General features: G+C 42.0%; 2 protein-coding genes across 2 annotated transcripts; one reads left to right on the forward strand and one right to left on the reverse strand.

Annotated features, from left to right (window-relative positions):
• Positions 1-4,124: 4,124 nt before the first annotated feature.
• LOC139480204 (cell death abnormality protein 1-like) lies at positions 4,125-10,638 on the forward strand. Its single transcript, XM_071263235.1, has 5 exons — positions 4,125-4,197; positions 5,233-5,321; positions 6,252-6,833; positions 9,353-9,506; positions 10,336-10,638. Exons 2-5 carry the CDS (start codon positions 5,255-5,257, stop codon positions 10,562-10,564), a joined length of 1,032 nt encoding a protein of 343 aa, XP_071119336.1. The 5' UTR covers positions 4,125-4,197; positions 5,233-5,254; the 3' UTR covers positions 10,565-10,638.
• Positions 10,639-12,056: 1,418 nt separating this feature from the next.
• LOC139478731 (scavenger receptor class F member 1-like) lies at positions 12,057-19,902 on the reverse strand. The gene is made up of 6 exons (XM_071261341.1): positions 19,812-19,902; positions 19,477-19,584; positions 17,008-17,532; positions 16,484-16,604; positions 14,453-14,547; positions 12,057-13,998 (listed from the first exon to the last, which is right to left on the reverse strand). Exons 2-6 carry the CDS (start codon positions 19,535-19,537, stop codon positions 13,913-13,915), a joined length of 888 nt encoding a protein of 295 aa, XP_071117442.1. The 5' UTR covers positions 19,538-19,584; positions 19,812-19,902; the 3' UTR covers positions 12,057-13,912.
• Between the last annotated feature and the right edge of the window lie 158 nt (positions 19,903-20,060).

Genomic DNA, 20,060 nt, shown 5'->3' on the forward strand with positions numbered 1-20,060 from the left:
TCACTACTCAAATAACAACCCAAATGTCTTTGAATTGGTTATATCAATGGAATATCTGACACCCCGTTCCCACACAACATTAATCAATGACCATTGTTATTAATAGAGCAAATATTGGTAATAAGTAAATATAAACTTCTCAACGGAGAAACACCACACGCTAAAGATGTTTAACAAGGGACACAACTTCGTATGGCTTAACGTGTCAGTATGGGTGCCAAGCAGGTCTCGTGGTCCAAGGGCGCCTTCAAGATTACACAAAACCGAATGTTTTCTCATAGACTTCTATAGTAACGTTATATATTTTTTTTGAAAAATTAAGCATTCAACAGCTATTACCTGTACGTGTGTGCACAGTTTGGCCTTAGAGCAGCAATAAAAACAAACAAAATGACCACTTAGGCCAGTACTTTTTCCGAGTACTGGAAGCTAAACACACACACACACACACACACAGTTTCGCTTCAAATGTCACCTACTTGAAAATAGCTGTGGTCACATTAAGCATCAGTCATCATATTTAAAAAGACATAATTAAATATAGAAAAACATGGTCAGTTTTAATAACTGGATGAATGTACATTTAAAAGACATAAACATCGTACACAATATCATTCTATCACTGCCTGCAGATACCTCTCGATCTGCGCTGAAGGCCACACTTTCCTAACTGGTTCTGATTTAGTGTGGTAGACTCTTCAAACCAGAGACCATATATGGTCTCTGCTTCAACCAACGAATCACTCTTAACTGCTAAAATATGCGCCAGAGAGCAGATACAGGCTTCTGATCTAGGGGACATAACTCGGATGGCACTATTTGCTATCTGTGACTAAAACTCTCTCACGCTGTCTGCCACTTCTCTCGGGTAAGCGCCTCATGCAATTTCCGAGAAATGAGAGACAGTAGGCTGGCGCTTCTCAGAAATGCTTGGTGTAATGACTGTGTATCTTTCCGAGAAATGCTCGACATTATGTCAACGCTTCTGAGAAATTCATGGTCTGATGACTGTATTGTTGTCAAAGATAGAATGGGGTCACATACCTCGGGAGTCATGCACTAGGAGGGTATATGCTCTGGTGGCTTCTATAAACCTGAGTCAAGACAAAACAATTAGTTCCCCGGGTGAAATGATAGATTTATAAACATGATGCTTTTTGGGACAGCAGGCAAACACGTTGTTGTTTGACGGACAACCAATGCCAGACAGAAACCATTGCTAGACAGCAACCAATAGTAGACAACACCCAAAGCTAGACAGCAACCAATACAAGATAGCAACCAACGCTAGACAGCAACCAATATTCGACAACAACCAATGCTAGACAGCAACCAATACTAGACAGCAACCAATGCTAGACAGCAACCAATACTAGACAGCAAGCAATGATGGACAGCAACCACTAGACAGCAACCAATACAAGATTGCAACCAATACTAGACAGCAACCAATGCTAGACAGCAACAAATACTAGATAGCAACCAATGATGGACAGCAAATAATACTAGACAGCAACCAATACAAGATTGCAACCAATGCTAGACAGCAACCAATACAAGACAGCAACCAATACTAGACAGCAACCAATACTAGACAGCAACCAATACAAGATTGCAACCAATGGTGGACAGAAACCAATACTAGACAGCAACCAATGGTGGACAGCAACCAATGCAAGACAGCAACCAATGGTGGACAGCAACCAATACTAGACAGCAACCAATACAAGATTGCAACCAATGGTGGACAGCAACCAATACAAGACAGCAACCAATGCTAGACAGCAACCAATGGTGGACAGCAACCAATACTAGACAGCAACCAATGATGGACAGTAAACCAATACTAGACAGCAACCAATGATGGACAGCAACCAATACTAGACAGCAACCAATGGTGGACAGCAACCAATGCAAGACAGCAACCAATGGTGGACAGCAACCAATACAAGACAACAACCAATACACGACAGCAACCAATACACGACAGCAACCAATACAAGATTGCAACCAATGCAAGACAGCAACCAATTCAAGACAGCAACCAATACAAGACAGCAACCAATGGTGGACAGCAACCAATACAAGACAGCGACCAAAGATGTACAACCAAATTGAATCATGGACAGCAATCAATGACTGAAAGCAACCAAGGCCAGACAACCAACTCTACTGACAGCAATCAGTGCTAGACAGCAACCAATACAAGAGACCATGAGACAACAGCACATCTGCTTTTTGCAAAAGTAAAAATGTAGTATACCATCGCACGTTTAACTATCAGCTTCTCCATGGACCTAAATATACATGATTTTGTTCAAGGATCTTTATATCAGCTGATATTACTAAACAATGCTAAAAGCGGAGTAAAACCCACTCACTCATTTGGGTCAAGTCCAAAAATAGTTCAAAATTAAATAGTCAAACTTTCCTGGTTGTTATGTATATCCAATGGAAGGTATTTATACACATACAGGATGAAAAAAACAACAAATTACATTGTTATTTCACTTCGGAATTCTCGAAGGAGGTCATGACGTCAGGCGATGCTTTGATATGATCTTTATCTAATCAAGACTACGCGTGTCACGATCATTTTGACCAGAGGCAACATGTGACCAGTTGTCTCAGGCAGAGTTGCGTCCCTAGGTCATGTCCGGATCCCATGACCCAGTGGTCTTATCCAAGATTCGCTCTAATTATTATCCTTGGTTTGTCATCACCATACCCGTGCTCGTGTTTTTTACGAATACGATAAACGTCTAAGGCCCGAAAGCGTGTGAAAGCGCTCCCCCACTCATTCAAGCGGCATTAAATCAACTCACTCACAGACTAGTACAAGCAGCCACACACACACATACACGTGCATGCACGTCGCTATATAAGTGCAATAATCTTGGACGCGACGTTAAACCCAATTTCACCTCACCTCACCTCACTCACAGTGTGCACAGGCGGTCCCCAAGCCAAACCTACGAATGGACTAGTTGGAACTCTTTTGGCACGGGTGGCCCAGTCGTATAAAGCGCCGCGATTCGCTGTGCAGAGTTGCGTCCCTTGGGCGCACCAGAAACCTATGATTGTGTGTTCGAATCCCGGTTCGCCCTGATTATGTTTCTAGGTTTGTCAGTACCATACCCGTGACATTACATCGGGCTTTCCTCCCACATTAAGCTGACACGCCACGATATAACCGTAATACCGTTAAAAGCGTTAATACCGTTAACTCACTCACTTATCAATCTTAGATATATTAACCAACTGACTCACTTCCTCCAAGAGGATTAAAGCGTCTAGCTGATGGCAGATTGCTGTCGAGGAAAACCATATTTTTCCTTTTCTATTACACGTGTACAGTGTGTCTATTGTATTGCTCGGGTTCCCGTTCAGGGTATCCAGTTTCCCCGAGAAAACCTGTTTCGGTGAAATCCCCATTCGATACAAGTAGGTCACAAGATACTCCATGTCAACCTGCCCTTCGCTCATTGCCCCCGCCCCGACTGGCCTTCTTCCTGGTTCTGGTGTAAGCTTTTTGTGCCGAGGTTTTGGATAGGTTACTAACATTACTTAACAGTCAGTTATTGAACGTTTATTTAATGTTAGGCCCCTGGATGTTTAAACCAAACAATGAAAGTTAACGCCCCATAGGCTCCACATACAGGGAATAAACGATAGCGTTTTATCAAAAATAAAGTTATTTGGTGGAATACGAGTTAACAATGAAATGACATTATGACTCAGAACTATTTTTTTCAATTATCTAAAAATGAGAAAAACCTTTAGGTTTAAAAAGAAATGTGTTCACTAGAATGTATATAACAAACATGTTCTGCTTATTCCTTCGCACAAAACAAATGTATGTGTTGAAGTAGAGACCGAAATGTATCCGGTATCTCACAAAATACAATAACACTGACAATTACCAACACAATAAACTCACGCACGCACGCACGCACGCACGCACGCACGCACGCACACGTACATTGGGGATGCAGGCTTCACAATGTTGTGAAAGTTGCTAAAATAGACATGACGGCCATTGTCGGAACAGGGAAATTGATACTATCATGTGTATTTGAAGTAATCCTTCTCTACAAGTGTACATACACATTTGATATCATTTGCAGCTCCTTCTTGTGGTGAGACTGATGTGCCCCAACTCACCGGAGAGGACAGGATCAGGTGTCTTTCGAACGTGTGAGTAACCCCATCTCAACAGATTCGACAATACACCTTAACGCCGCAATTTTCAAGCAATATGATGGCAGTCTGCAACTATTCGATTCTGCACCAGAATATCCATTGATCGCTATGTGAGCAACGGCCCACCTTATCGGGGTACGAGGACACGCAATCAACCGAGTCACCGAGTCCAGCCCATTCTCGGAATCCCCATGCGATTGCCTACACTAAGCTAAACGTGCGTGCATATCTGTATATCATGTATACTCTTCAAAAAATGAAACTTGACACCGACTTTCAAAATGTAATATAGTGCGATTGTTTCAAAATAGGACACAGAAACCATAATTGAAACACTGTTTGAAGATCAATGTACACAATGCTCAAAACATTAATCGTGTCACATAGACAGACACACGTACACGATACAGTTAATGTCACAGGGGTCAGTATCGGTTGTGCCCACCACGTGCATCAATCACCGCTTGACACCGACGACCCATAGATGCAATCAAGTTGTCAATAACACGCTGTAGGATGTGCTGCCATTCATGCTGAAGTGCATCCAGAAGCCCCGGAAGTGTTTGGGCGGTGGATTCCTTCTGCGAACGCGTCGATCCAACTCGTCCAACAGATGCTCAATCGGGGACAAATCTGGTGACCGGGCTGGTCAAGGTAATGTCTGGATGCTGTTGTGCTGTAAGCAGTCCTGACAAACACGTGCAATATGCGGTCCAGCGTTGTCCTGCTGGAACTGTCCGCCTTGCATGCTTAAATGCAGGATCCTGTTCTGCACGTTTTTTTATAGGCGGTTGCGTTTGGATGAAGCTGTAAAATTGATCCCCAAACTCTACGTGTATGTGCCTTGCATGTGTTTTCGCGAATTATAGACACATCATCTTTCTGTTTGACTTATTTGGTTCTCATTTAATGTAATTATTTTAGATATTTGGCAAAAAGTGGTTTTACATCTATGTCAAGTTTCTTTTTTTGAAGAGTATATATATATAATGTTTACGATCGTATAGGTGAGCATTCTATTTCTTGCAGGCCGTGTACCCAGTTTCAAACGATGATGACTGTACAACCCTCATACTCAGTGGTCACGTTGATTGTCATCCTGCTACACAGTAGTAAAGGTCAGTCTTCACACACACACACACACACACACACACACACACACACACACACACACACACACACACACACACACACACACACACACACACACACACACACACACAAAGACACACACACAAAGACACACACCCAGACAGACAAACACACACAGACACACACACAGACACACACACACACACACACACACACACACACACACACACACACACACACACACACACACACACAGACACACACACACAGACACACACACACAGACACACACACAGACACACACACACAGACACACACACACACAGACACACACACACAGAGACACACACACAAACACACACACACAGACATACACACTCACAGACACACACACAGACACACACAGACACACACACAGACACACACACACAGACACAGACACACACACAGACACACACACAGACAGACACACACACACACACACACACACACACACACACACACACACACCATACACCCCACCCCCCGACCCCACCCCACACACACCGCTAAGCACCACCATCACCCTCTCCCCCTTATCTAGTTAGATACTTGTACCCCTACTATTGATCAAGGTCACAACGTACACCAGATATATATATAACTGTCACTGAAACCAAGTCGTGACAAAGGGTTTCACTATGGAAGTGCGATGGTTTAGATCTCGATTAGGCTTCAATACATCATTAAGTGTTTAGACAGGCGTAGCTCTCTATTCACGAGGAGTTTTATACATCCTGTATTTGCCTGTACTAGGAATAAACACTTCTCCTTTAAGACTTATTTGCACTGTCCGTTTCACGTGCATTATCTTCCTTTTCCGTTAATTCAACGTTGTAATGTCGTGAATTTAATATAAGTGTTCCCATTGTTTCTGTTTGAGTTCAAATCAAGATGTATGCATATTTTCCGTTTAGCGCAGAATGACCCGTCTTCTCCGGGTGGTACTTGCAAAGAAGGATGTAAACAAGGTTTCTATGGCGACGGGTGCAACCGGTCTTGTCGAAACCAATGTATAAGTAGTAGGTGTCACGTGTCCCGGGACACCGGAAGCGCCGTTTGCGACACTGGGTGCATTCCGGGATTTCGAGGACGTTATTGTGAGAGAAAATGTCCCAGACGATGCGCAGAGTGCACCAACACCATGTGTCCCAAATGTACTAGTGACTCGTGGTACGGGGCAAACTGTAGTAAGTACTGTAGCCATTGTAATGGCGAGTCCTGCTTTAAGAACGGAAACTGCAAACGAGGCTGCACCGGAGGGAACGTTGGACCAGGATGCAACACTACGCCTACCTGCAGTTTCCGGTGTTCTGAATGCGAAGGAAGCTCGGATACGTGTTCGACGTGCAAACCTGGTTACTATGGCAACAGCTGTGTCAGCAACTGCAGTTCTAACTGTATCGGGTCTGTCTGCCACTTTTCAAACGGGACATGTGCGCAAGGGTGTATTTCTGGATGGGTCGGACATGATTGTACGGTGCAGCTGCTGGTTGATGGTGAGTGGTCAATAGCAGCGGTTACCGTCACTCCTCATCCGTTTATTGTTAGAATGTTTGTTTGTTTTTTTGATTGATTGTTGTTTAACGCCGCACAGGTTGGTGGACACCGGGTCTTGCATCCAGAGGGGCGGTCGGGTAGCCTAGTGGTTAAAGCGTTCGCTCGTCACGTGGGTACAATGCGTGAAGCCCATTTCTAGTGTCCCCCGCCGTGATATTGCTGGAATATTGCTGAAAGCGGCGTAAAACCCTACTCACTCACTTGCATCCAGATTCGTACCAGCCGCTGTTACAGTGCGTGCAGGACCCGGTTGGTTTACAAAGGTAACAGTGTGGCCCACAGGCTGATCAAAGCACGGTTCCTGTGGGAAAACGTCAAGTCCTAAGCGTTTGTTTGTTTATTTGTTTCTTAAAGCCGCACTCAGCAATATTACATCTATATGACGGCGGTCTATAAATAATCGTGTTTGAACAAGACAATACTGTGATTGACATCATGAGCATCGATCCACGTAACTGGGATACGATGACATGCATCAACCAAGGTGGCGAGCCTGACCACCCGACCCCCTTAATCGCCTCTTACGTAAAATGAGTTTTCTGTATTTCACTACTGGGGACTGCGTAAATTCCTACAAATGTCCGCTTTAGGATTTGAATACAATTCTTGCAGATAAAATGGATAGAATTATCATAATTCTGCCATATTGGCCCTAGAGAATATGCTAAAAAAGGAATCCAACTCAAGTCTGGAAAGATTTGGCAATCTGTCGAAGGGGTGTATGAGGTGAGATAAAATGGGGTTTAACGTCGAGTCCAAGGTTATTGCACTTACATAGCGACGAGCATGCACGTGTGTGTGTGTGTGTGTGTGTGTGTGTGTGTGTGTGTGTGTGTGTGTGTGTGTGTGTGTGTGGCTGCTTGTACTAGTCCGAACTGATGCCGAATTTATAGTGCTAGCCCACTGAGATACCATGCCGCAGTTCAACATGAATATACCCACTCAGACACAGTGTACTGACTCCGAGCCGACCAGTCCTTGTTTTACTCCCTTAATGCCGAGCGCCAGGCAGGGTAACACTAAGTACCATCTTTTGGTATGACGAGACCGGGATCGAACCCCTTACCTTCCACTCTCCGGGTGGACGCTCTAGCACTAGACCATGGAGGCAGTCTGAAGGGGTGCGTGAAGCCAAAGTTAATTTGAATACAAACGTACACAAACATGGCGTCTGACTGCATGGCACGACGCGACAAGCGTGACCGAGGGGGCTGATGCAATATTAGTCTATTAGGTCCAGTGCGTATATTTAGAAGAAAACAACAGCGATTTATAGTAAATGAGAAAACACTAGACATATTGCAGATGGAAGGTAAATCAAACACTACGACCAGATGCATCGTGTACACAGGTTGCTGCCTGTTACTCCGACTTTACCTACAGGTTCCAATATCAATCACTGCAATACCAATTACAATGTAAATGTCGAGCAAAATCCGAAATTGACGTTCGAATTGACACGGAATTGTCTCCCCTGATCAAATCGAAGGCCAAGGTCGAATGACGTTTTGAGATATATAGACGTAATCCATCGTTGCTGAATGTTTCCAGGCTAGTGTTTCACTAGTGTTTTGTGTGTGGACTGCTTACAATAAGGTGTCCAGCGCTCTCGAGGGGCATATGGTGTGGATGTGGGTGTGGGTGTGGATGTGGATGTGGATGTAGGTGTGGGTATGGATGTGGGTGTTGGTTTGGGTATGGGTGTGGGTGTGGATGTGAGTGGGTGTGGGTATGGGTGTGGTGTAATGTGGGTGTGGATGTGAGTGTGGGTGTGGATGTGGATGTTAGTGGATGTGGGTGTGGGTGTGGGTGTGGATGTGAGTGGGTGTGGGTGTGGATGTGGATGTGAGTGGGTGTGGATAGGGGTGTGGATGTGGTTGTGTATGTGGGTGTGGGTGTGGATGTGGATGTGAGTGGGTGTGGATAGGGGTGTGGGTGTGAGTGGATGTGGGTGTGGATGTGGGTGTGGATGTGGATGTGAGTGGGTGTGGATAGGGGTGTGGGTGTGGATGTGGGTTTGGGTGTGGTTGTGTATGTGGGTGTGGGTGAGGGTGTGGGTGTAGGTGTGGGTGTGAGTGTGGGTGTGGATGTGAGTGGATGTGGGTGTGGATGTGAGTGGGTGTGGATAGGGGTGTGGTTGTGGGTTTGGGTGTGGTTGTGGATGTGGGTGTGGGTGGATGTTGGTGTGAGTGTGGATGTGGATGTGGATGTGGATGTGGGTGTGGATAGGGGTGTGGGTGTGGGTTTGGGTGTGGTTGTGGGTGTGGGTGTGGGTGTGGATGTTGGTGTGAGTGTGGGTGTGGATGTGGATGTGGATGTGGGTGTGGGTGTGGGTGTCGGTGTAATACACCATATGCCCCGAGGGTGATAAAGCAGTACGATTTCGCATTGTTGCGCAACACAACTCTCACAATAAAAGCAGAATTCTGTCGATCATTCAGCCTTGTTATAATTGCAGACACACATACAGCTGAACCAGAGCATGGCGAGACGATACATGACGGTGTCTACGGCACAGAGGAGGGCGAGGGTGACAAGACGTTTTACATGCTAATCATCTTCGGATCGCTCACCGTATTCATGCTCGTCGTGTCCTGTATTGTTGGTGTCAGGTGATTGTAATGCTCATTGTTTAGTATTGTACTTTGAGCGACGGTTTAAAGGGGGACTCTACTCGGCCTAATTGGCAGACCAAGCAACATTAATTCAAGTTCCTCAAACACAATTTCTGAAGGGTCTCCTAGGTCAAATTTTATGATAGCATATCTCAATATTTACGGATTTACACAGGTCTTAGTTTCACACAGTTATTAAATAAAACACACTAAGCATAGTCCCCCTTTAAATGTGGCCGAGTGGATAGTGCGGACGCTTGTCACACAGTTTTCGGTTTACTTCCCCTGAGGGTTACAAGTGTGTTTATGTCCCCACTCCTGGTATCACTGCATTAATTCTAGAAGCAATGTTAAACCTGCTACTTTATCTAAATTATATGTGGACTTGCAAATTCGACAAAGGGTCGCTCGTTCTTGACAAACGCCTTATGTGGATTTCGGAACAGAACGGGCCCTTAACATGTGCGAATACAGAGAGGGCGGTGCGGGTGTGTGGTGGGGTGGTGTGTGTGTGTGTGTGTGTGGTGGGGGTGGGGGGTGGGGTGGGGGGTGGGGTGGGGGGGGGGGGGGGGTTGGGGGGTGGGTGTTAATTGTGCACCCTCCCTTTTAAAAAAAGCCGTATCCGCCCATGCTTAATAATACATGGGGATCGTATAAGACGAGGATAGGTATTTGTACACTGTGTGACCTGGCCGAGCACATGCCATCGTACCAAGACATCGCGTATCGCTGGTCATGAACCACTGGTTTGTCTCTACTTAAACACTGTATGACTGACTATTCATACACTACGTGAGCACACTGTAACTGTCTGTTATATTTTCAGCTTGTGGCACTCAAAGGAAAGCAGAAGGACTACTCACCATGCTAGAACAATCACTTCTGGAAACACAAACCACGCCTCATCACAACTTGGGGGCGGCCGCGATGCCCAAAGTTATTTAACAGCCACACATGACATTTCTCATATTGAAGCACATATTTATGATGAAATTCCCGAGTGTCATGAGAGATTACAGTTGAAAACGGAACCGTATACTGTGGAATCTGTCTAAACGAGACTTGTGCGGGACCGAAGGTTCAGTCCGCTTTAGACAGTGGTCCGGATTTGTGAGTGAGTGAGTGAGTGAGTGAGTGAGTGGATGGGTGGGTGGGTGGGAGGGTGGGTGGGTGAGTGAGTGACAGACTGGTGTAACCACGAATTCATACAGAAGCAAGCTGTTTAGCCCTCACCCTTTGAAGGTTCATACTCCATTGAACTCAATGAAGAAGTCAATTCTTAAATGTTTTCACTATGTTAAGACAATGTATATTGGTATATTATACGTAATGACATTACACAGTGTTTATGTGACATATCCTGACATTGTATAGTGTTTTCATGGTGTGTTAAGACATTGAACAGTGTTTTCATGGTGTGTTGAGACATTGAACAGTGTTTTCATGGTGTGTTAAGACATTGCAAAGTGTGTTCATGGTGTGTTAAGACATTGAACAGTGTTTTCATGGTGTGTAAGGACATTGCACACTGTTTTCCTGGCATGGTAAGACATTGCACAGTGTTTTCATGGTGTGTTGAGACAATGAACAGTGTTTTCATGGTGTGTTAAGACATTGCACAGTGTGTTCATGGTGTGTTAAGACATTGAACAGTGTTTTCATGGTGTGTTGAGACATTGAACAGTGTTTTCATGGTGTGTTAAGACATTGCACAGTGTGTTCATGGTGTGTTAAGACATTGAACAGTGTGTTCATGGTGTGTTAAGACATTGAACAGTGTTTTCATGGTGTGTTAAGACATTGCAAAGTGTGCTCATGGTGTGGTAAGACATTGAACAGTGTTTTCATGGTGTGTAAGGACATTGCACACTGTTTTCCTGGCATGTTAAGACAGTGCACAGTGTTTTCATGGTGTGTCAAGACAATGCACAGTGTGTTCAAGGCATGTAAAGACAGTGCACAGTGTTTCCATGTGTTTTCAAGACAGTGTAAACTGTTAACATGGTATGTAAAAATATTAATGTGTATATTATGTAAAATACAATGTAAGTAAGTATATGGTATGTTATGACAACACATATACAGTGTTTCTCTGAAATTTAAGACAATAATTTCATATGGTATGACAATCACAGTGCATATACAGCATACAATCACAGTACTGTAGAGTGTTACGCGACATGTCAAGTAGTTTATAGGTAAATAATGTACATTGTTTATAAGATGCTAATGGAAGGTGGTGCTGTAATATGTTGAATAATGTAGATGACGTTACGTGTTCATTCAGTGTTTAAGGAAATAAGGATACGTCTATAAAGTTTGCCAAATGTGTTAAAAGTCTAATAGTATATATTAGTATTGGCTTCGTCCTTTTCTGTACTTTTGTACTTTTTCTATATTTCTGTACTTGAGTGTCCAACATCCTTGGTCCACCACACGCTATTTGATCTAGCATGATAACAGGAATAATGCAAAGTGACAACAATATATAGTTTAAATTGCAGTTTGTAATTGTGTAGTTACAAAAACAACAATTTCTGACGTAGCTTCATTGCCTAAATTTGTAAAGCATGCTAAATATCTGTTTACATATATAAGAATATTGTATTTAACTAGAGCCGTATGCATAAAATAATTAATAGGGATATCGTCGACGAAGATCGTCATATGCCTCAGATAAACAACAGAAAAAAGTATTCATTCTAAATATAACCCGTTTTACATATAATAAATATTTTATCCCAAGGTATTTGTAAATATCTACCAGATCCAAGAGTGAAGATCTGGGTTAGAATAGATCTTCAGCAACCCATGACAGGTGGGACCAACGGGATCGGGTGGTCATGCTCATGATGTCAATCACTGGATTGTCTGCTCCAGACTTGATTATTTACAGACCGCCGCCATATAGCTGGCATATTGCTGAGTGCGGTGTTAAACAACAAACAAACACAATACTGAGAGAGTGGGAACTACAACGAAACTAAACTTGTGCAACCTGAAACGTATTTATTGTTATTCCTGAAAGATATAATTCAATTTCCAAATATATTCTTTTAGAGGGTGTAAATAGCACACTTTGGACTATTTGTTTGCGAAACGTTTCAGTCCTGTTCAAAGATATACTGTAATCTACTCCTCTCACACATCATGAAACCATTATTATGTAAAAGGGATCTTGAGTTTGAATCTTTACCATTCATCGCTAATCGTAAATAGCATATGCCCCACAGTCTCAACGTACATTGTTAGAGGGTGATATTTTAATGCAGTGTACTCACAATACGAAAACCCCAACATTTCAGTGCCATACATAAAGATTGGAACTCCTTTAGAGTCAAACGTGTTAAAGAAGTAGGGGCCTAACATTTTGTAGTGAAGCTAATATACTAAATAACATGCTGAAGAATAGCATTGTGCTCCTTAACCTCTCCGCGACGTTTAACACGATTGACCAGTGAAAGCTTTTGACACGACTAGAATGTGAGTTTGAAAAAAACGTGTCATGGTTTGATTCCTATACATCGGATAGACACCAATCGGTCATCAGATATTGCAATTCTGGTCAAATCAATTTGGATTAAGGAGTTCCGCAAGGATCAGTGCTCGGTCCCATATTGTTTACTCTCTACACCTAACAGCTGGAGGAACTTTTTCAGGCAAGCGAGGCTTTACACTATTTGTACTGCAAAATAGACACGTTATACGTAGTTGAGTAACAATGGCGAAAGCCAGCTTGGGACACCACACGTTTCTCATACGCCTCTGTCCAGAACTGCAACCTTCTATTTAAAAGTGTGACATACACGTACTAAACACACTCAGTAAGGTAATACCTCTGTAGTTACATGACGAATTAACATTATCCTTCTTATGTGGAGGGACAACAGAACCAACTGACCAGCATATAGGAAAACAGACTAACTCAAACATAGCATTAAATGGCACAAATAAACTACAAGCACTTATACACATCTACGCTAAAACGTTGTCACTGCCTGCTGATTTATTAACTTTCACTATTACTAGCATCTAACAATTCCTGCTGAACAATTGGACTATCAAGCATAGACTGTATTGCATTATCTTCAAATACAGACTCCTACCTAATGACAACCATTCATCAGATACAGGTGGATATTGATGTCTTAGGATTCTCGCAAATAATGTCAGCACCAATCAGTACATTTGAGATCATTCAACGGGATATACAGAAGCTCGAATCTTGCGTGTTTTCCTTTGAAGCTCCTTCCTTGACAGCTGTTAACATGGTGGATAGGACTGGACTCACTCTATCAAGAAATCATAAACTTGATCCCACATAATGATGATTGTGAAGGTTTTGGGTTGAGGACTCTCCACAGATGAATCTTTCTTGCATTTCATCGCGCATCCCTTTGTTCCTACACATCATTAATACTGTCATCTTCAACAGACATCTTGTTCTGTTCATCCTCATTTTCAGTCGCCATGAGGTCTTGCCTGATTACTGAGGAAAGTAAAATTTTGATAATCAATACCGTGTTATACAATTAATATATTGTTTTACTCTCTCGCATTAACTCATTCGGGTACCGGGTAAGATACGTTCCCCTGCAATCCACTGTTTCTTTTTAGTCACTGGTTTGCCTGATCCGGACTCGACTATTTACAGTCCATGTGATGTGGCTGTCTTCGGCGTTTAACAATATGCTCTCACTCACTAGAGCTTAATAACACGCTAATGCACCTTGGATGACCATTATGCCCATTTTGATGAATTGGGACAGAAAATGAAATTTAGATAAACATTTCTTGAAGCAATTGGAAATGTTCAAAATCATACCGCTGATAAATGTAACAGAGGAAACCCTTTAAGTCACTGACTGAGTGTATGAAGGGTGCGTCGTGGGGGTTGAAAGACCCCTAATAATGACAAATTACCACCAAACAATAGAACGTACAGCTAGGGTGAGCTCTGGAGATTGTTGGACTGCCAAAACGATCTGAATGATACATTGGTTCCACTGCCGGCTCCGGCTTCCTCTTCTCCTTGAAGCTGTTGTGACAGAAACATTACTGATGACTCAGTATCAAAATATTTCCATCTGTTTTATGATAATATTGATCATGATATTAATAATAATGATAATAATAATAATAATAATAATGATAATAATGATGATAATAATAATGATATAAAATTCTATTGAATAGATGGTATACAGCCTCAGACGTATCTAGGCCAACAAACCTGATCTTGTTCTTGTAGGTAAATCCAATGTAATCATTTATATCATTGGTATGTATGCTGTTTATTTCACTGATGTGATTGACAAGATTCAGATTTGTTTAGAATACTCTACATACTTTGTACTCTGCCCGAAGTTTGTCCTTGATATGGGTATTCTGGAGTTTGTCCCTAATCTACATCCCAAAGTACGTGTAGGCCTGACCTTCCACGAGATGGTCAATATCTCCTCCCCCAAGTAAACTGACTGATCCTCCCTATTCGTCCTTGCCACTTTTCAGAAGAAGAATGTTGCATTTGTCGAGTCCAAAGGACATACCGATATCATTAAAAAAGTCCTCGAAAAGGAGAATCTGTTTTTTAAGTGCGGATAACCTTTATCTTTGCTGAGCAAAAACCTAGAAGGATTTTATGACAAACAGAAAAGCATAGGGCTAAAAGATTCGCCCTGAAAAATCCTCTTCTGATAGAAATGGGTTCCGAGGTCATAACCAGCCCATGCGAATACATCTCAAGTTGAGTTGACCAGCAATTCATTAAAGACTTGAGTAAAACAAGTAGTCGCTCGGGGAGGTCAATACATTTCAGTCACCTCAAAATCCATTCCTGAGGTACAGAATCATATAAGCTTTTCTGTAGTCTATATTACACAATGAGAGGTTGCGGAGGAAAATTTAGCCTCTTCAAGGATCCTTTTCTGAACTAGCAGTTGATCCCTACAACCCCAACATCCCTTTCTGGCTCCTTTCTGCTCCATGTAAATAATGTCATTGGGAGCGCAGTATGATGACACAAGATCTGTAAGAAACACTGAACAATATTTTGTATTGTTTATTCAGGCAAGTAACAGGGCGGAAGTTCTTGGGATCAGTCAAATTACCTTTCTTTTGGAGAAGTATTTTTCGGCCTTGGCGCAACGTCCCTTTTTAATCATACCTTGCAGGCAATTAGGCGTGATGAAACACAACAATGGTGATCTTATTTTTTAGTGTAAACAGTCATTATATTTCCCTGTCCATGGTTCCTCGAGGTAACAGTTGCCGGGTACAGACCAAAAAGGTTTCTAACATCTTTCACTGGAATGCATGGTGGATATTTTCTCATCTCTGCCATTAGTTGCAATTAGTTGCCTGTAAAATTGTTTTCCATTGGATTTGAACAATTTATTTTGTTTTATGAAATTATTTTTCAACATTGTATTTCATTTTAAGCAAAGTTCTATCCAGGATATGTCTTTCTTTGTTTGATTTAATTTAATTTATAACCTGTATTTCTTTGGATGATTTTGTTTATTACCCTTTTGTTGTTCAGTGTCTTTGGAAACTGTATGGAGTTCAAAGGTCATTCAAAGAACAGTCCGCACTGAGAGTAACAGAAATAATGTCATTTGATTTATCAAGATGATTCTATGGAAATGATTGGTTAATTTGTTTTATTGGCCTCCGTTTTCAATCGGTAAATCACAGATTTGATTATAAAATGACATAAATAAAATATAAAAGGGATCATCAGAAAGATGATCGACAGCAGATGGGTCAGAATCTTAAACTCAAAATCTTCGAGGACAACATCAGGGATTTCAATTTGTGAGCCCATGAGTGGGTCATCAGTGACAACTGCATCAGATACTTTAGGGAGAACAATGCGATCGTCCATATGCAATTTCGGTTCTCCAGAATGGCGTGAAGAATGAAAGCTTGACGGTTGAATGAAATGAAATTATTGATGTTGCGAAGTTACTTACCAAAACCAATGTTTCCAATATGCAATGATGCATCCTGTAGCCGTTAGTAAAATCATTAGTAAAAGAAAGACTCCGATTGAAATGGCAGCAACCGAATTATAACCTGACGTCTTCGTTACCCCTGCAAAAAAGAGTAAGTGGACAATATTCGAGTTAACTTAAGTAAGCTTAATGTGGGAGGAAAGTCTCGAGACCTATACCACTCTGATGTAACCGGATGGCATGGGTATAGCGCTAACAAGTGCCCATAAATGGAAATTACAAGTATCTGGATTCAAACCTAATTCAGATCCTAGCTAAGGGCGCAGATTTACATGGCGCATTGTGGTATATTAGTCCATTTGGTCACCCGGGTCCTTCTTTGGAAGAGCATTGAGAGTGTTCCCATAATTGAACAAATATTGAAAACATGAACATGTCCTCTACAGAGTCGCATATGATTTGTTTCTGATTACAATATCTGATTAACGTTCATGGGAACTTAATATCTGATACAGCATTTGAATGTATTCGGGTTTATCTACCTGAAGATGATGTTACACTTGCAGTTGTGGCAGTTGTAGTCCACATCCTAGATGTTGTAGATGTAGATGTAGATGTAGATGTCGTCCTGCCATCGCCTCCACACACTTTACATGAAGTTGATGCTTGGTCACATACTATACGGCACCTGTCCCCCGTCCACCCACATGGACAGTCGTCACAGAAGCCGGTCTGCTGTGAGCAGGCTCCGGTGCTGCAGTTACCACAGGTCAGGCTACAGGAATCTCCATGGAACCCAGCCTTACATCCACCTTCACAATGTCCAGTTTTAATATGACATTGAGTACCTTTACAGTTGGATGGACATTCTTCTGTACAATAGTCGCCATATTTTCCTGTTTGACATGTCTTGCAATGTCCAATTTTGTCACATCCTCCCGGACACGTTTTTCGACATTGCTTTGAACAGTCCTCGCCATACCAGCCACTGTTGCAGTTGACGCAGAAGCGCTTGCTATCACAGTCGAAACAGTTCGTAGGACAGTCAGCGGATTGGGTTACCCGACCTGAAGGGACACATGACATACATAGTTTCTATGTCCTTAAGGATAGTGACAGTTCAACTATATATATGTGCCTAGTGACCAACAGGTGAGTTGTATTAAGTGTATTGACATGACATGATATATATGCTTAGTGATCGACAGCTGAGTTGTATAAAGTGTAATGACATGACATTATATATATGCTTAGTGATCACAGCTAAGTTGTATTAAGTGTATTGACATGACATTATATATATGCTTAGTGATCGACAGCTGAGTTGTATTAAGTGTATTGACATTATATATATATGCTTAGTGATCTCAGCTGAGTTGTATAAAGTGTATTGACATGACATTATTTATACGCTTAGTGATCTCAGCTGAGTTGTATAAGTGTATTGACATGACATTATATATATGCTTAGTGATCGACAGCTGAGTTGTATAAAGTGTATTAACATGACATTATATATATGCTTAGAGATCACAGCTGAGTTGTATAAGTGTATTAACATGACATTATATATATGCTTAGTGATCTCAGCTGAGTTGTATAAAGTGTATTAACATGACATTATATATATGCTTAGTGATCTCAGCTGAGTTGTATAAAGTGTATTGACATGACATGATATATATGCTTAGTGATCTCAGCTGAGTTGTATTAAGTGTATTGACATGACATTATATATATGCTTAGTGATCTCAGCTGAGTTGTATTAAGTGTATTAACATGACATTATATATATGCTTAGTGATCGACAGCTGAGTTGTATAAAGTGTATTAACATGACATTATATATATATGCTTAGTGATCGACAGCTGAGTTGTATAAGTGTATTAACATGACATTATATATATGCTTAGTGATCGACAGCTGAGTTGTATAAAGTGTATTAACATGACATTATATATATGCTTAGTGATCGACAGCTGAGTTGTATAAAGTGTATTAACATGACATTATATATATGCTTAGTGATCGACAGCTGAGTTGTATAAAGTGTATTAACATGACATTATATATATATGCTTAGTGATCGACAGCTGAGTTGTATAAGTGTATTAACATGACATTATATATATGCTTAGTGATCTCAGCTGAGTTGTATAAAGTGTATTGACATGACATGATATATATGCTTAGTGATCTCAGCTGAGTTGTATTAAGTGTATTGACATGACATTATATATATGCTTAGTGATCTCAGCTGAGTTGTATTAAGTGTACTGACATGACATTATATATATGCTTAGTGATCTCAGCTGAGTTGTATAAAGTGTATTTAACCTGACAATACACATGCGGCGGTTTGTCATCATCTGTGATGCTGAAATAAGATCTAACAATGGAGTGAATGGTGTTTTACGCCACGGTAAGCAATATTCCAGCCATGTCAGGCGGTCTGTAAAAATGAGTTTGTGCCAGATACACCACTTGGACACGGTCAACCAGAACACGCTGAGACCGCCCGTTCTTCATTCATCAACTTACAGGTTCTAGCGACGTCCCTGTATGCCCACGGGGTACTTCACATCAAATGTGTGGTGTACCGGAAAAGTGGTAGCATTATTAACGGTTATTACGGTAGCACGATAGGTATCTTATACATATCTGTATATTCCCGTAACGAGTTCCCGAATACGTGCGGTACTTAAATTAGTGATCATATGGGCTAGCGCTCTTATTAAATCGGTCATTCAACATCAATAAGTGATGTGACTGTACTTGGGGTTCAATGACGAACCCATGCAGAGAAGTACTGAGGTATAAGTAGCGTGTCACTGCAGGCATAGCTCCATACAAATGTCCGCGTTACACACGCTTACACCATGCACAAGACTCTTCGTGATGCCAGTGTATAAGTAGATAACTCAGTCTATTGACTAAACGCCCTCCCGAGGACAACACAAGTTAAATAATGCATGCAGCGTATACTATAGAGACAAGACACATATATTACCTTGTGATACAAATGTCAACAGCAACACCGTCACTTGTGATAGGCCCCTGGATCGCATCATGGCAGTGTGCACGTCCCTGTAGGTTGAACGCGTGTCCCAGCATATGCCTGTAGGCAACACACACAACGAAATTTCACATAATGCTGTTTTTATGTCACTGAGTTTCAAACGTGTATTTCCGTTAAACGAATCTAGTTACCATGACTTTGACACAACCCCGCCCCTCCCTTATCGCCTCACCCACACATATATATCTGAACTAGTTTTGAAACCTGCATAAAAACGAAGCTGTTTATTCAGAGCGACAGTCATAAAAGTGAGGGCGAGTGCGTACCTGTAAGGAAAGAGTGCCCTGTGTTGCACCTTGCACAGGTGAAAGAAGCTGAATACACACATTGAGCTGTTGCCACTCATGGCGGGTACCTGTTCAAAAATCACGCTGTTGTAATGTGTTCCGTGAGCAGGTAGCAGTCATACGCCTACGTCGTGAAGATCCGGGTTAGAACAGGTCTTCAGCAACCCATGCTTGCCGTAAAAGGCGACTATGCTTGTCGTAAGAGGCGACTAACGGGATCGGGTGGTC

This window comes from Haliotis cracherodii, unplaced genomic scaffold, assembly GCF_022045235.1.
Source record: "Haliotis cracherodii isolate W230 unplaced genomic scaffold, xgHalCrac1.p SCAF_4, whole genome shotgun sequence".
Taxonomy (NCBI): domain Eukaryota; kingdom Metazoa; phylum Mollusca; class Gastropoda; order Lepetellida; family Haliotidae; genus Haliotis; species Haliotis cracherodii.

Coding starts and splice junctions, on each gene's coding strand:
- LOC139480204 (XM_071263235.1), top strand. CDS start 5,255: ATGATGACTGTACAACCCTCATACTCAGTGGTCACGTTGATTGTCATC. Junction 5,322..6,251: donor CCTGCTACACAGTAGTAAAG/GTCAGTCTTCAC, acceptor TTTTCCGTTTAG/CGCAGAATGACCCGTCTTCT. Junction 9,507..10,335: donor TCCTGTATTGTTGGTGTCAG/GTGATTGTAATG, acceptor TTATATTTTCAG/CTTGTGGCACTCAAAGGAAA.
- LOC139478731 (XM_071261341.1), bottom strand. CDS start 19,537: ATGATGCGATCCAGGGGCCTATCACAAGTGACGGTGTTGCTGTTGACA. Junction 17,533..19,476: donor GTTGACATTTGTATCACAAG/GTAATATATGTG, acceptor GTGTCCCTTCAG/GTCGGGTAACCCAATCCGCT. Junction 16,605..17,007: donor AAGTGTAACATCATCTTCAG/GTAGATAAACCC, acceptor TCTTTTTTGCAG/GGGTAACGAAGACGTCAGGT.